The sequence below is a fragment of the Drosophila mojavensis genome, unplaced genomic scaffold, assembly GCF_018153725.1.
Source record: "Drosophila mojavensis isolate 15081-1352.22 unplaced genomic scaffold, ASM1815372v1 contig_80, whole genome shotgun sequence".
NCBI classification, from domain to species: Eukaryota; Metazoa; Arthropoda; class Insecta; order Diptera; family Drosophilidae; genus Drosophila; species Drosophila mojavensis.
This window is the reverse complement of record NW_025318906.1, coordinates 12,591,751-12,607,217: the sequence shown is the minus strand read 5'-3', so window position 1 is coordinate 12,607,217 and position 15,467 is coordinate 12,591,751. Positions and strand designations below refer to the sequence as shown.

At 39.0% G+C, this 15,467-nt stretch overlaps 1 protein-coding gene across 3 annotated transcripts in view; it reads right to left on the bottom strand.

Moving 5' to 3' along the window:
- Nucleotides 1-1,764: 1,764 nt before the first annotated feature.
- LOC6579659 (semaphorin-2A) overlaps nucleotides 1,765-15,467 on the bottom strand; it is a 62,751-nt gene continuing 49,048 nt past the window's right edge. Inside the window, exons 4-16 of one of the 3 annotated variants that reach the window (XM_032729905.2) lie at nucleotides 15,083-15,134; nucleotides 11,938-12,006; nucleotides 11,584-11,694; nucleotides 11,191-11,328; nucleotides 10,388-10,520; nucleotides 9,199-9,555; nucleotides 6,808-7,036; nucleotides 5,711-6,214; nucleotides 5,010-5,162; nucleotides 4,729-4,837; nucleotides 4,399-4,540; nucleotides 4,125-4,243; nucleotides 1,765-3,989 (exon numbers count right to left, since the gene is read on the bottom strand). In XM_032729905.2, the coding sequence (XP_032585796.1) occupies nucleotides 4,406-4,540; nucleotides 4,729-4,837; nucleotides 5,010-5,162; nucleotides 5,711-6,214; nucleotides 6,808-7,036; nucleotides 9,199-9,555; nucleotides 10,388-10,520; nucleotides 11,191-11,328; nucleotides 11,584-11,694; nucleotides 11,938-12,006; nucleotides 15,083-15,134 (1,990 nt within the window). In that variant the 3' untranslated portion in view covers nucleotides 1,765-3,989; nucleotides 4,125-4,243; nucleotides 4,399-4,405. The remainder of the gene's footprint in view (nucleotides 3,990-4,124; nucleotides 4,244-4,398; nucleotides 4,541-4,728; nucleotides 4,838-5,009; nucleotides 5,163-5,710; nucleotides 6,215-6,807; nucleotides 7,037-9,198; nucleotides 9,556-10,387; nucleotides 10,521-11,190; nucleotides 11,329-11,583; nucleotides 11,695-11,937; nucleotides 12,007-15,082; nucleotides 15,135-15,467) is intronic. The other 2 variants (XM_002005505.4, XM_032729906.2) reach the window with 2 other exon arrangements.

Sequence of the window (15,467 nt, the reverse complement as noted above, 5' to 3'; positions counted from 1 at the left end):
TATGCTGCATATAGAACTATACTGTGGGGACCCAATTATAGCTGAGAATAAAAACCTTTTTTGTATATTAAGTTTGACTGGAAAATGATGTAAGGCTATAAGACTACGGCTGAATGTTGAGTATACGCAGCGTGATCTTTGGAAATCTTGTGAAATATTTCTATTTTTTGAATAGATAATATTAATATAACAATATTAATATTATTAGAAAAAATATGTATATTTTTATATACATACAGAATAATTTAACATATTAAGTTATAAGATCAAAAAGTGATTCACGAATTTTTATATATTTTTATGTATAATTTATATTAATTTATTTATTGAAGACGATTGGCCTACATTTTATTAAAAATAAATTGTTTCATTTAAAATTAAAAAAAAAAAAAATAAAATAAAAATAAAATAAACAAAAAAAAAGTTAATATAAAAAAAATAATAATAAATATAAAATTAAAACATATACAATATACAACGTAAATAAAGACAAAGAAGAGGTATATTAATGATATCACCAATACAGTAAAACCATATTATTTGTTATGCCCCAATTCGTAGTAAAATATATTCAGTTTTATAAGCTATTCTATTCCAGCAATCACTGACATCTCTGCGTTCAATTTACATACAAATGCTGAAATTCTGTAATTCTGTAAACCCACAATATTGAACAGTCAAAGTAAATTAGAGGCAGCCTCTTCATACCTACCCTTTCGTAGCTCTTGCCGGTGCAAATTGAACTAAACATTTGTAGTTAAGAGCCTGAAACAAAACTCTATTTACCCAAAGCATAAACAAATAAGTACTTACACAGAAATCTACTTAGCACCCTCAGAGGAAGAAGGCAGACGAAGGTGGCCCTGGTCCTGCCAGCCGTAAATGTTAAATATGTTCTTAGACTTAAGCTCCGGGAACAATTCACAACTGATGCTGCCGCCAGTTAAGGAAAAGTTTTTAAAGTATGCACCTGGCCAGCGCAAAGGTAAAACGCAAATGGGACTATTATGAATGGTTTGATGTGCGGGAGCACTGGGAATATGGGGATGTAAAGAGCGCAGACTTTGGCTTGATATTTTTACTCAAGAAAATTACAATATCATTTACAGAGTCTATAAACGAATAAGACCTTTAAGCTAAGGCTTAAAGCCTCAAGCACATTTTTTTTTTTTTTTTTTTACACCTGCCCAAAATTGAAAACAATCATTTTCTATTAAAGAATCTTATCACATTTATTTACTGCATTTTTTCTTTTTTTTTTATGTTTACAGCTAAGTTTTTTTGTTTAATTGTAAGTTTTCATAATTATTTACTTTTATTTCCATTTTTTTTTTACGAAAGTTTTAAATAGCTCATGATACGTTCTTCAGGGCAGCTGTGTTTAAATTTTTTTCTTTTTCATTTTTATTTTGTAGTAATAATTCTTTATATATATATTTATTTATGATTAGTTTACCATAGACAGAAAACTGTATACATATGTAAATGTATATATGCAAATGTACTTCAAGCGCGAATTAGTATTAATTTTTTTTTGTAATTTATTTTATATTTATTTTATTGTATGAATACTTTGTAAAACGGGGTTCTCCTATGGTACGCCTCGAATAGTATATAATTTTGTTTTTGTATTTAGTTTTTACAAGGATTTGTTGTTGTTACTATTTTAACTATATAAAGAATATATATATATGTGTGTATATATATACTTATATGTATATATATTTTGAGTTTATATTAAATATGTAATTATTTACTTTTTATATTAGTTGTTTTTGTTTTTGTTGCTGCTTTTATTTGTTTATTTTTCTTTTTATTCAAATACCGACATTGCAATTTGCTTCATTTACGGGTCATCATATTTTTATTTGCTCAACATCATGTGATTGTCATACAAAACATTTCACATAATCTTTGAATTATTTACAATAAATCGAAATCAAATGGTTTACCAAAAGCAAAAGAAACTTGTGGATCAAGTCAGAAGCTCAGAGCATGATTAGCTGAAAAATACATAGAAATATTTGTTGTTTTTCACTTTTATTTTTAATATTTTTATTTTTATTTTTTTTTTGTAGTTCATTTACAATGGTTAGATCCGAGGATTAAGCTAAAACGTTTCTGTATTTCAGTTGCTCTATTTGGGAGTGTGTGGATAATTTCTAGTTGGAAACATTAAAATTTTGGTTTTGTGGCTTTTGCTGAGAAAACTTTTAGAAAAATATTTCATTAATTTACGTAGCATACATATATGTATGTATGTATGCATGTATATATATATTAAGTACATATGGATTATCTGTATATATGCACTTCTTCGATAATGTCGCCAGGCTTGTTGCCTTGGCTCATCGTTCAGAGAGAAGCGTTTAGTTTTCCATTTATGTATGTGTGTGTGTGTGTGTGTGTTTGTGTTTGAGTGCGTTCCAAATGCATTTCAATCTATTGCTGCTGGCAGTTCTATTAATATTTCTCTTGTATAATCGTTTAATAAGTTCTTCTACTTTAACATGCCTGACTGCCATTTCGAGATTTACTAAAATGTATTTGCCACACCAACTGACTTATAGCTATGGTTAAGTATCCCTAAATATATATAGATATATGTGTATGAGTGTGTGTGTGTCTCTGTGTGTGTGTGAGCATGTTGGTCTCAATGCAGTAACTATGTGTATATGCATATATATTGCTTATAGTAAACATCAGGCTAACGCGCCATCTGTACAACAACGGCCCGAATGCCGTTAGCGTGTTTTCATTTAGCCGTTAAAAAAGTCGTCTCTCAAATCAAGGATAAAACTAAATACACGTTACACTTAATGTACGGTTAGAGTTCTGCGATTACAACTAAAGCAGCGCTATGTACAAACTCGCCTTAACCTAGCTGAAGTTGGGCTGATTTCTAGAAGTATTTGTTGAAATTTTGGTTCCGTAAAATACCGAGTTTAGTATTTAAACTTTTGTTTTTGTTTTCTTGTCTACGAACTATTTATACATAGCTATTCGTATAACTAATACTAGAATTATTAAACAAATATTGCTAGTTAATATACAAATTCGTTTAAGATCTTCCCATGGCCAAGCGACGTTGTCTCTGTTCTTGTTTTTGTTTTTGTCTTTTATTTTATTTCTTTCATTTTCTTCTGTTTCGCATATTTGTATTCGATTTGTGCCGTTCGCAATGCACAAAACATCTAAATAATATATACACAAACTGAGGCAAGAAAATGTTGAGCTCAAATTGAATATATGTATATATATATACATATACTTATATGAGTGAGTGTGTGTGTGAGTGTCCTGTAGATGGTTGTATTACGAGTAAATATCTTAGCATAATTTAGTATCATTTTGTTATTTGTTTTCTTTCATATTTTCGTTTCGTTCCTTGTTGAAGCAATCGCAGTCGCAATTGAAATAGAATTAGAATTAGAAATAGAGACAGAGACAGAGAGTGTGAGTGTAAGAGATAGATAGAGCGACTCTCTGTTCCATGTAAAACCGTATTTTCCATTTTTCATTATGGCAGGATCCTTTTGTTAGTAACTTTTTAGCGTTTACTCTTTACACTTGCTTAGCGCCTTCTCCACTTCATTCTGGCTATATATATGGGTGTATGTATGTATGTATATGTTTTCGGTGTACTTTCATATGGAAATCAATCAAATGTGGTTGTTCGGTTTGTGAGACTTTTGCTATTTGATATTTGCTGTTGTTAATTTGAATGCCAAACGAAGAGCACTAAACAATATATATATATATATTGGTGTATATATATGTGTGTGTGTGTGTGTAAATGAAGCAAATAAAAACACATATTGAAAACATATTGAAATATTGTCTTTCAAAAGCTTAAAAATTTCAGTCTTTGTAGTTGGTTGCTCGGCTCTTGTCACTGCTTTCTGGGTGCTGATACTCTCCATCCATTCGCTGCTGCTGCTGCTCGTTGCTGTTGTTGTTGCTGTTGCTGTTGCTGTTGCTCTGGCTAGCTGTAAGCAAACGAAATGGCAAACATGGAAAGCAAACATTAATATCCATTTGTATATTGGCCAGGATTAGACGTGGCTCGAGCCAGAGCCAGAGCCAGAGCCAGAGCCAGAGCCTGAGCTGCAGCTTCAACTTACTTCGACTAGAGACTTTTAGAAACTAGTGCACAGGGCTAGCAGAAACACGAAAATGTACAAGTGCTGGCCAAAACTGGGGCGTGCGCCCGCCGACAAGAACTCGGAGCTGTACAAGTACTCTGAGCGTGGGCAGCATGGTTTGAGAGGGAGCAGAAGAGGCACAGAAGAGGGCAAAGGCCATGAGTTAATTTTGTTGGGATTTGTGTATTAAGGGGGGTTGGGGGCAGCTGGGCAACTAAACTGAGTTGACGTCGCTGTCGAGCCGCATACTCACTTCTGGGTCAGACCAGGGCGTCGTTGCTAAACACATCGTTGACATGTTTGCCATTGCTGCTGCTGCTGCTGCTAGAGCTGCTGCCGCTGCTGCTGCTGCCGCCGTTGCTGCTTGTTGCTGATTTGTCCTTGAGGCCGCATTGCTACAAGCAAAATAAAATAAGAAAAACGCCACAAATGTAATTAGATTCGAATTTCGTGAATTGCTAACGGAATAACATGGAAATTAGGCGCAGGAATCAACGATTTGCATGCAAAATTAATTAAAACAATTAACGACAGCTGCCGCCAGTTGTGAAATGTATATTTAATTGCTATGGATTTGGCCTACCTCCTGCTTGGCCTGCCACTGCTTCATGGCTGATTTGTATTTCTCGAACTCGTTGCACCAGTGCGAGTAGATCTTCTGGTAGTCCTGCTTCTGCGAAGGAGGCGAGCATCTAAAGCGTGAGAGAGGGAGAGAGGAAAGCACAATAAGTTATCGTCGGGAAATTACATTTGCAGCCAGACCACAAACATAGTCAGAAAAGTCGAAAGTTTCCACTTTCTAATTGCGCCACGGATATTTTGACGCCCGAGGCTCGTAAATTCAAATGGGGTTGCTCCACTCACCTGTGCGCATCCACGGTGACGCCGTAGCTGCAGAGCAGGGTGCCATCCAGATAGCTGTCGTATCGGCCGCCATCGCCCTCATTCACAGCCAACAATACCAGGCCGCCTTCGTTGGTCTCGATGTATTTCGTGGGCGTGTAGCGCACCTCGTAGCTGCAAGGAGGGCGAGAAACAGAGAGTGGGAGAGTGGGTGAGTAAGTGAGTGAAAGAGTCTTGCAGAGATAAGGAGATTTTCTATTTGCTATATTCCAATTTTCCATTTTCCATTTTCAGTTTGGTTTGCTGCGTGAAAAAGTGTCTCATTGGCGACGCACAATAAAAATCAATATAAACTGTGTGTGAAACTTTCGCAGCGCCAGCTGAAACTTTTTCCATTACGGACAGCCAGAGCGACGGATCCGCCCTGTGCCGCTGCGGTACCCGGCCAAAATAAGCGTAAACGCCAAACAGCGAACGGACTTGAGCAACATTTTAAAGTGTCAATTTACCGCAGCATTGGCAGCGTTTGGATTTAGAAGCTGCTTCCATGTGGGGGTGTGGGGTTGGGGGTGTTTTGGGGCTGGGCTGGGCTGGGCTGGGGATGGGAGCCAAGCAAAGTTTCGTTTGCACTTCCGATTTCATTATTTGCTTTCAATGCTCATTGGCTCGGCTCAGAGCAGGCAAAGGCTGTCCAAAAATTCAATTACCCTGCCTCTACTCACCGTCCCTTCTCCGTGGAGTGATGGTACCAGCGCGTCTGCTTCTTGCGCAGCACATCGGGCATCTTGACGAAGCAGGAGAGGTGCAGCGTCTGGCCGTAGGAGGAGGTGACGCGCTTGCGCAGCACGCTCGTGTCGCAGATGCCGGACGTCTCGTTGGCCACGTCCTGCAGCAGGCCCAGCTGATACGGCCGGCAGGCATTCACCTCCTTGTCCCAGCCGCAGTACGGATCGGCCACGCAGCGGAAGCAGCTGTCGTAGCGACGCGCGCACATGGCCAAGTCGATCTGCTTCACCTGATGGTCGGTGGCCAGGTAGAGCGAGGCCGTCTTCTGGCTGAGCGTCAGCTCCCGTATGGGCTCGTTGCGTGGCGACGCCTCAAAGATGTCCACCAGATTCGAGTGGCGTTGGCCGTAGTGCATGAACTGCACGATTTTATAGATGTGTCCGGTGCTCGTGGCCACAAAGTAGACCAGAAACTCTTGGTTCAGTTTATCAATGCGTATTCTAGAGAGAGAGAGAGAGAGAGAGAGAGAGAGTTGAGTTGATAAATCGCACAAGTCTCCTCAGTGCCGACAGTTTTTGTGCAACAAATCTCAAATGCACGCGACTTGGCTAACTTTTTCCTCCTCGCTAGCTTTCAGCTTCTTTTCCTTCTTCTTCTTCTTTCTGTGTGCAGCAGCAAAACAAAGCGTTTAACTAAAAGCATATCCTGCGGCGCAATGTTCATAAGTTCCGGCCAAGTTATTTTACAAGTCGTTATGCCACACAACAACACTCGCAGCAGCAGCAGCAGCAGCAGAAGCAAGAGAGGAAAAAAAGAGCAGGATTTTTATGCTGTCAGTGAGCGAGTGCTCCCAAATGTCAGCATTGGCCTGACTGTTGTCCTGGCTCTGGCTCCGGCTCTGTCTGTTGGCGGTTGGCTGTTGGCTGTTGGCTGTGGCTAGTGCAGCGAGTGGTGCACTGTATAAACTTGGCAAATGTCAACAGGCTGAGGCGAATACGTGGCTGCTTGCCAAGGGGCCGCCAGAGGCAACTGTAGCTGCAGCTCCGGCTCCTGCTCCAGCTCGCTAATGAATACATTTACACATTTTACTTACTTGTCGACGACGAGGCGGGTGAGTATAACGTCTCGTTTGTAGAACACCGGATTGCCAAATTCATGATCGACCGCCTTGTCCATTAGCGGATGTTTGCGTATGAAATTTAACACCGAGTCCGGCAATGTTGCGGTGTCGTTGTGGCATGTGCCCGGACGTGGCTCCGGCACTTTCGAGTTCAGCACGGGCAGCCAGGCGCTGTTCGATGTCGCCTGCTCCTTGAACTTGCCTGCAAAGCAGAAAGAGAAACTGAATGAGAGTGGGCAAGAGCAGGAGGGGACACGAAGAGAGTGGTTTATTTTATAGGTTGCATAAATGTGCAGCGCTGAAAAGTATGCTATGTTAAATTTATGTGTGTCAGCGCTGTGGTAAATGATAAATTACAGAGCTCTCTGCGCTGATTTGTGGCCCCGGGCCACAGCCGGAGTCTGGCCAAAAGTAAAACAGTTCGAGCTACTAATTACACACACACACACACACACAGACGCATACATAGTGAGAGTTGAAGTGTTTGCTGCATAATCATTTGTTTTTCATAATTAATTACTTTGGCAATAGCTCGACTACATTTTTTCACACATTGCTAGAGCTTTTTTTTATATTTTATATAGATGTATTTATATAGATATGTATATATGCATGTGTGTGTGTTGCAACATGCCCGCAAAACTTTTCATAATGAATTTTAAGTGTATGCCAGATTTTTTGCTGCCATTCGCCTTTTGGCGCTGTGTCGACTGTCTGCCGTCTGCCGTCTGCTGTCGTCCGTCGGCTGGCCTAACTGAGTGAGATGAGTGCTCTGGCACAGCTCCATGCACACAATTTTTATGGTGTTAATGAACTTTTGAGCAAAGTGCTGTCACACACACTCACACACACACACACACACGCACACATAACGGGAATTTGCTCCACTTGAATTTGGCAACAGAGTTGGAAAACAAATTTATGTGTGTTATTTATAGATACAGTAATCACACGCTAATAAGAATTGGCATAAATATTATGGAAAAATAAGAAAATTATTTTTTTTTTTGAATTGGAAATTAAAAATTCTAAGTTTAACTTGCAAATAATTGAGCTCTAGTGCCATATGCAAATATAAATTATCAAATATTAATTAAAAAATATAATTACTTAATAATATAATAAAATCTAAGCTTTTATATAGTGTCTAATTATTTTAAGGAACTTCAAACTAAAGTAAAGCCATTGAAAATATATTTGTTTTTAAATAACTCATGTCTTTAAAAATCTATTTATTATTTTCATTATTATTTATTATTTATTTTCTATTATTTAATTTACTTAAAAAAAAGTCTTTTTTGTACTACTTACTTGATCACTACACCAAGAAAATTTTATATTATATTTATGAAAATTATAAATTATTTTTTAGAAATTTATTTATTATTTAATCAAAATGATTGCCACATTTTCATTATATAAATTTTCAATACTCTTGAACCAAGCTGTACTCTCAGTCTCCCTCTATCTATCTCTTTCTCTCTCTAATCTAAATTTATATGTAGGCAACTTTGCTCGATCCTTCGCAAATGTTATTCAACAGCAATTGCTAACGGAAATGAGCTTCAGAAGCTGCCACAAAATCAACAAATGTCGCTGCTGCTGTTGCTGCCGTCACCTCAGACATTTCGTACAGTGAATTTAGCATGAGAAATGAGAGTGGGTGGGGAAGATCACAATATATGCGCATATTGTGGCTGAGGAGACTGCCACTAGGATTAAAGTATATGACATGCATTTCGGGGTGCATGCCAGACTTTGTTGCATTGCAAATCGCATGCGTTTGGATTGCGTGTGGCTGGCAGGCGGGCAAACCGTGCAGCAGGAGCAGCAGCTGTACAGGTACCGGTGGGCTGTTAGCACCTGTCACGCATATCTAGTTACCGTTAACCATGCAGCACGCCAGCAATAGCAGCAGCAGCAGCGGCAGCGCCAGTCGAGCCGTTTTGTAGCAAATGTTAAAGCACTTAAAGCCGCAGAACGAGCCCCAGTGGCAGGCACATCAATTCAGCTCGCACCATTTAACGCTAAAATGCCAAAGCTTCTCTGCACGCCTCACACACACGCACACACACACATGCAGCACCTGTGAGCGTAATTTCTTCCGGCAGCTGCAGCCCTACGTAATGGGAAATGCTGGAAGAAGTCAAACGTAGCCGCATGCACGTTCGTAAAAATGGCGCCGCAGAGAATTATTGCCAATGCAATAAATCTCACGCTTACACTCGCAGACGCTGACGCCGACGCCGACGCCGGCACAGACACAGGCATAGTAGGCACACCCACTGGCCCGCCCTGCCGACACAGACACACTCACTCACACACACATATATATGTATATATTTCATGCAGTCACCCACTAACCTTCAAAGGCCGCATTGATATCCCGGATATCGTAACTGCAGACTGCCGAACCAATCAGTCCGTTTGTATTCGTTGTAAACGTGGCATAGAACTTGCTATCGTCGTTGGGCATCTTGTAGACGGATTGTATTTCGTTGAAGTAGAAGGGGAACTCGCTCGAGATGCTGCAGTTCATGCGCGCCTTCAGATACGTCGCCCAGTTCTGGCTGATCATGTACTTGCCCCCGCGATCGTTCTTGCAGACGCGTGCCACACGCGAGTAGACGGCCTTGCCGCAGTTGATGTACTCCACGGCATGCTCGCGGAAGAAGAAGTAGACAAAGTCCCCAATGTCAAAGGAGCCAACGAAATTTGGTTCTGCAAAATGAAAAATGGAAATGGATTGAAGAGAAAAATATGTTAATTACGGCCAAATTTTGGAGTAAACGAAATTCACATTATTTAAAATGAAGAATTTAATTATTTTTTATAATAATTATATAAAATATATTTTATTTTACTTTTGCTGAATTTATAGTACATGAATTATAATACTTTAAGAGGTCATAAATATTATAATTCTTTATATTTATTCTACAAATCAATAACAATTTTTTGACATTTTTACTGTATTCTATTTTATGTGTATATCTTCTTCTTTTTAATATAATAATAATCTGAAAATGGCTATAAAAACCAAAAACTTGTTTATTCGTTTGATTTGAAGATATTTCGGATCAACATCATTTAAATGCATAAATTTTGTACATTCTTCAATACATAAAAATCATTTCATATTTTTATCATATTCATTTTATATACGTATCCTATTTTTCAAAATATGAAGTGAACCATCAAATATGTTTTCTTTATATATAAAGCTTATATTTGCAAATATTTTGCAGCCATTTTTTGAACCAAGTAAAATTTTTTAAAAGAGAATCAAACAGGAAAATTTAATCTTATGTTTTATATGTATTATATTATATATATATATATATATATTTATTTATATTATATTAACTATATTTGTATTATATTTTACTCTTATTATATTATTTTATTATATTATATTATTATTATATTATATATTTATTATTATTTATTATATTATTATTTATTATATTAAAAAAAATATTTAAAAAATATATTTTAAATATATAAAAAATATCAGGTAAATCAATTCATATTTTCAGTTCCATATACTCACTGTCTAGTAATTTGGAGTCATATTTAACAGTGCGCTTGAAGTTGGCCTCTTTGCGGCCATTGGTGAAGTTGAAGAGGTCCGAGCGAAATATAACCGAGTCGGCTTTGGTGAATTCCGCATTTGTGCCCGCGTACTGGTGTGCGTATAGGAAAGTAGAAAGTGGAAAGTGGAAAGTTGAGGGAAATGGATTATGCTGAAGTCGCTGTGAGTTGGATCGCAAGCAATGCCGGCAAATTAGCGCCAAATATTCGGGAAATTTGATTTGCCAAGGCAAAGGCGAAATGTGGCACACACATATACACACACAAACAGACACACACGCACACGCATACACGCAGGCACACACAGGCACGCACACAATTACGCGTAAAGTGTAAGCACGTGCCTCAGAGCCGATTCTTTGCAAGTGTTTGACTCTGTGTGTGTGTGTGTTTGTGTATGTGCATGTACATGTGTGTGTGTGTGCTTCACTCTAATTTAATTTCAGCTGCTTTATTGCGACTCTTTTAAATTTCTTGCCATTTGGCCTCCCATAGCCGCACAGAACTTTGTCGCTTCCTTCCTTCTTGCTACTCTCTCTCTCTCTCTCTCTCTCTCTCTCTCTCTCTCTCTCTCTCTCTCTTACACACATGCACACTCTCTCTTTCGCCTTTGCCTTTACTTTACTTTTGTAATTTTATTACAATTGACATTTTTCCCTTTTTTTTTTTTTTTTTTCTTGCTTGTTTTTGCCCTTGCTTTTCTCTTTGCTTTTCTTTTTCTTTCCGTCGGCATTACGCGACTTGGGCGAGACTTGGACTTACCAGCGCTGGCAAACCAAAGGGATTTCCGTTTTCCACATAGACGGCGGTTGAGTTGTCAGCGGGATCGTAGGGACACTTGCCGATGCCCAACCCTATGCCGGGCACGTACTGGGATCTGGGTAAATGTGTTAAGTTGGCCTGGATGGAGACGGAGATGGAGACGATGATGGAGATGTCGATGGAGTTGGAGAAGGCAGAAGGCAGATGGGAGAAGGGAGAAAAGAAAAAGCGCATTAGTTGACTTTAATTTGGGAATTTGTTGCTGGCTGGAAAATTAACTTCCAGCTTGACTGACATTCACAATTAGGCGCTGACACAGCCAGCTCTAGCCCAGTGAATTTTTGATGTATTAAATACATATATACATATACAAATACAAGTATATGTACTCACATTTATAACGTAGTCCTTGGGATTGTGCGCATTGGTGCCGCAGACGTAGAGTCGATGTCCATTGAAGTTCATTGGCTGAATGACGCGTATGTGATTGCGGCATTCCACCTTCTTGACAGGTGCCCGAATGTCGATTCAATATTCGGTTGAATGAAAACAAATGTTTAAGCAAAATAATTGTGTATGTGTGTGTGTGTAATGGGACAGATAGAGAATGTGAAGGCAATGCATAAGTATCGAATCGAGATGAAGGCCGTAATATTTGCATGCAATTTCGGTTAGTTAATTTAGCATGGATTATGGATATGTTGATAAATGTTAGCTATATATAGGGCACTTTAAATTAAGACGCACCTCTCGCTTGCCCTTGGACACACAGTTGAGTATGTCGGAGCCGGTGGGTTCCAGTATGAGCACATCGCGCTAGAAACAGAAGAGCACAAAGAGAAACAAATCAGAAATGTGGGCAAACAAATGATTCCTTAAGTACTTAAAGCATTTGCTATGCTCTGCCCATTGCGCCACGCTTTACAAATATTCCAAAAAGTTTATTGAAAGCGTGATAAAATTTCATGCTTATCAAGAAGGCAAACGCGACAGCCAAAACAACAACAGCCACAACAAAAGAACTGCGCAACAATTGGAGATTGGAGAAATGTGTGTGTGTGTGTGTGTGTGTGGGTGTGTATGGAATGTGTGCGTGTGTGTGTGTACAACACGTACAATCAAGACGCCCATCTCATATGCCAGTATTCTCTCTCTCTCTCTCACTCACTATGTACACATTTCTTTGACTCTGACTGTGACTGTGCCTCAGCTACGCTGCTCTTTTTATTCCTAACCATTGTCGATGTTGTTGTTGTTGTTGTTGGTATTTCACTCACGTTGGGCATTTGTTTATTTAATTCGATTTTCGCCTGCACTTGAATTTTGAACGCGCCATGCGAATTATTGCCAAAGCAGGAAGCAAAAGAAAAGCTGATTTGAAAAGCCGTCTAGTTGATTGCGATGGAGGGGAAGGGAGTGGTTAAGCGACATTCTCATTCGAGTTTGGCCATCGTTAATGCGCCGTGCTTGTGTATTCAAAGAGACGCACCTACACACATAGAAAAATCTCAGAGTTGACACACTTTGCGCTGCGGCCATGTGAACACAATATCCTGCCCGGCTGACAGTTTGCAGTTTGCCTGAGACGGAGACTGAGACGGGGACTGAGAGACTGGCAGTGCACTTTAAGGCGCCCGTCCGCCTCCTCGGGCAGCGGCTAAGTGCTCCGGCTTCAACTTGAAACGCAATTTGCGAGCACGAACTCGGCTCTGGCCGTTTAGGAGTCAGCACAAATAATTGCCGTTGAAAGCATTTGCCGCCGACTGGGCCGAAGCGTCGCTCAGATGACTCTAAAGATGTGGCAAATGGCTGCCAGTCCAGTACGCAGCTCTCCAGAGCTCTGCAAAATGCGAGATGCGAGATGCAAGTGCGGACTAGCCAAATGCCAATTCAATGAACTTGAAACGGAAACGGATATTGATAGTTGAAGACGAAATCATTAAAGTGCAATTGTGCCGCCCGCTGGAGCAGTGTGCGCGGGGGCGGGGTGGTGCGCTGTCTACATAGATCTTGGGCAAAACGGATGTGAGGGCGCACACAAAAATGCCAAGTTTTTCGACTTCAGTTCCGAGCATCGTAAATCGCAAGTCGAGAATCTCAAATACTTTATGGTTTGAAATCACTTGGCAATAAAATCTAACAAATAAAAAAACAACAAATATCGATTAATTAAAGGAAGAGCCAAGGAAAACAAAAAAAACTTTTTAAACTGCTTTATTGTGTAAATAAATATTTAGGAATCAAAGCACTAGACTTCCTCTAGGGCTACTGCCGAGGCTCATATTTATTGCATAGAGTTTTTCTTCTTTATATTTGTCAATTGCTTTTGTCTCTTCAGCTAGAACACTTGAATAGAACTGCAATAGAACTGCCAAAATATAATAAAGCGACCTTCCGCCTCGAGTTTCAAACTCAAAGTGATTTCATATGGATGTCTATTTATATGGAGAGCAGAGATTAATGAGATGTGCACTCACTTTCAGGCTCTTGCATTTAAATCTTTCTACCTTCACTCTCTCCCTCACACTCTCTCTCGCACACTTCCCTTCAGTAATCGAAATGCCATAATTTAATATCCTTCATTCTGAGTTTGTCATATGGAGAAATTTGCATTTGGCATTTTGACAGTTTTAATTAGTTTTGTAATTATTCTTAATGAAAATATATTAATTAAATTTTATGCAGCTCTGCAAGTAATCATCGATCTGTCTTTGTGCATTTGACACTCTGCTTAATAATTGAAGTTTCATATGATATGATAATATTTTGAGTACTGAATCCAGTCTGAATTGAAGTCTAAATGTGAATGCCAGCAGAAAGGAAAATTACGAACTTATTTATATTGATATATAAATATTAATGTACTATAAATATTAATAATTTAAGAGAAAAATATATATAGACTTCAAATATATAGACTTTTATTCCTAGTTTGAGCAAACTGAAAACCCAACTTAAATTAAAAACATTTTTTTTATTTTAAAGCCAAAAACTTCAACTTTCATTTAAAATATAAATAAGTGCATCATATTCAGAGCAAAGCTCTTGAAAAAAAAAATGAAAAGAAAAAGAAATAAACGCATCGCAGCCAGACATATGCTTAAACAAACTTATGCACAGGTGTGTGTGTTTGTGTGAGTGTGTGCAAATATTTATATAAGAGCATGTCACAGAGTGTGCGAGCACAAACAGCAGCCAAACACAAACTCGACAAACATCTTCAGTGAGTGTCTGGCCAGGTAAAAAGCCTGCAAGTGAGTGTAACCTGTTCATATGTAAACTTGGGTGTGTGTGTGTGTGTGTGTGAGTGTGTCAACAACATTCTGTCTGGCAAGCAATACTGAAGAGGCTAAAAGTGTCTGCCCGCCTGTGTCTGTGTGTGTGTGTAGGTGTGCGTAAGTGTTTTGTGCATTTACATGCGCTTTTATAATACCCTGGAATATATAGTAGAGGGTATGCTGGATATGCTGTATTTACATAGGAGAAAGCATCAAGAGGCTGATTTCATCTAAATCTAGCTGCAGACCTATAGAGCCATTGAGAACTGGTAACGGCTTAAATCAAACGACCTACTACTATACATATAATATATATTATATATGTGTATTGCATATATTGTAGTTAATGAAACATAAAGCAAAACTTAATTTGCTCATTTCCAAATGAAAGTAGCTTTCTCTTTCTCTGGCTGTGTTTCAAATATTTCTAGGAACTTCTCTGCTATGCCTATTATAGCTTTAGGGTATACCCCAGTCCATCATCCCCAACTATCGCCCATTTCACTTATATTTTCTTAGCAGCATTTGTTTTACCTGCAGTCAATTGAGATTTGACTTTAACATTTACTTTTGCTTTTACTTATGCTTCTGTTCTTGCGCCTCATTTCACTTACCTCGCATATCGATTGGCTGATGTTGCGCAGATTGAGACGAAAAATGCGATCCCTGCAAGAGATAATAAGAAATATATTAACAGTTGTTGTTGTTGTTGTTGTTGTTGCTGGTTGTTGCAGATAGATAGATATGTGGCGGCTCGAGTGACACTTGAGCTAATCCCGCGCTCGTGCCCCGACACGCGATAAGTTAATGCTCTGCTGTGCTGTGAAACGCAATCAGCACAAGAGCGTGACCTTACACACACCCGCAAACACCCTCACACACACACACACACACACACATACAGGAAGTGGCTGAGGAGCAGCCGTCAGTTTGTCAGTCGGCGGCATCCGAGCGACTTTCGAGAACGACTTTGCCTGCTGTCAAGCAATTGAAATTGTC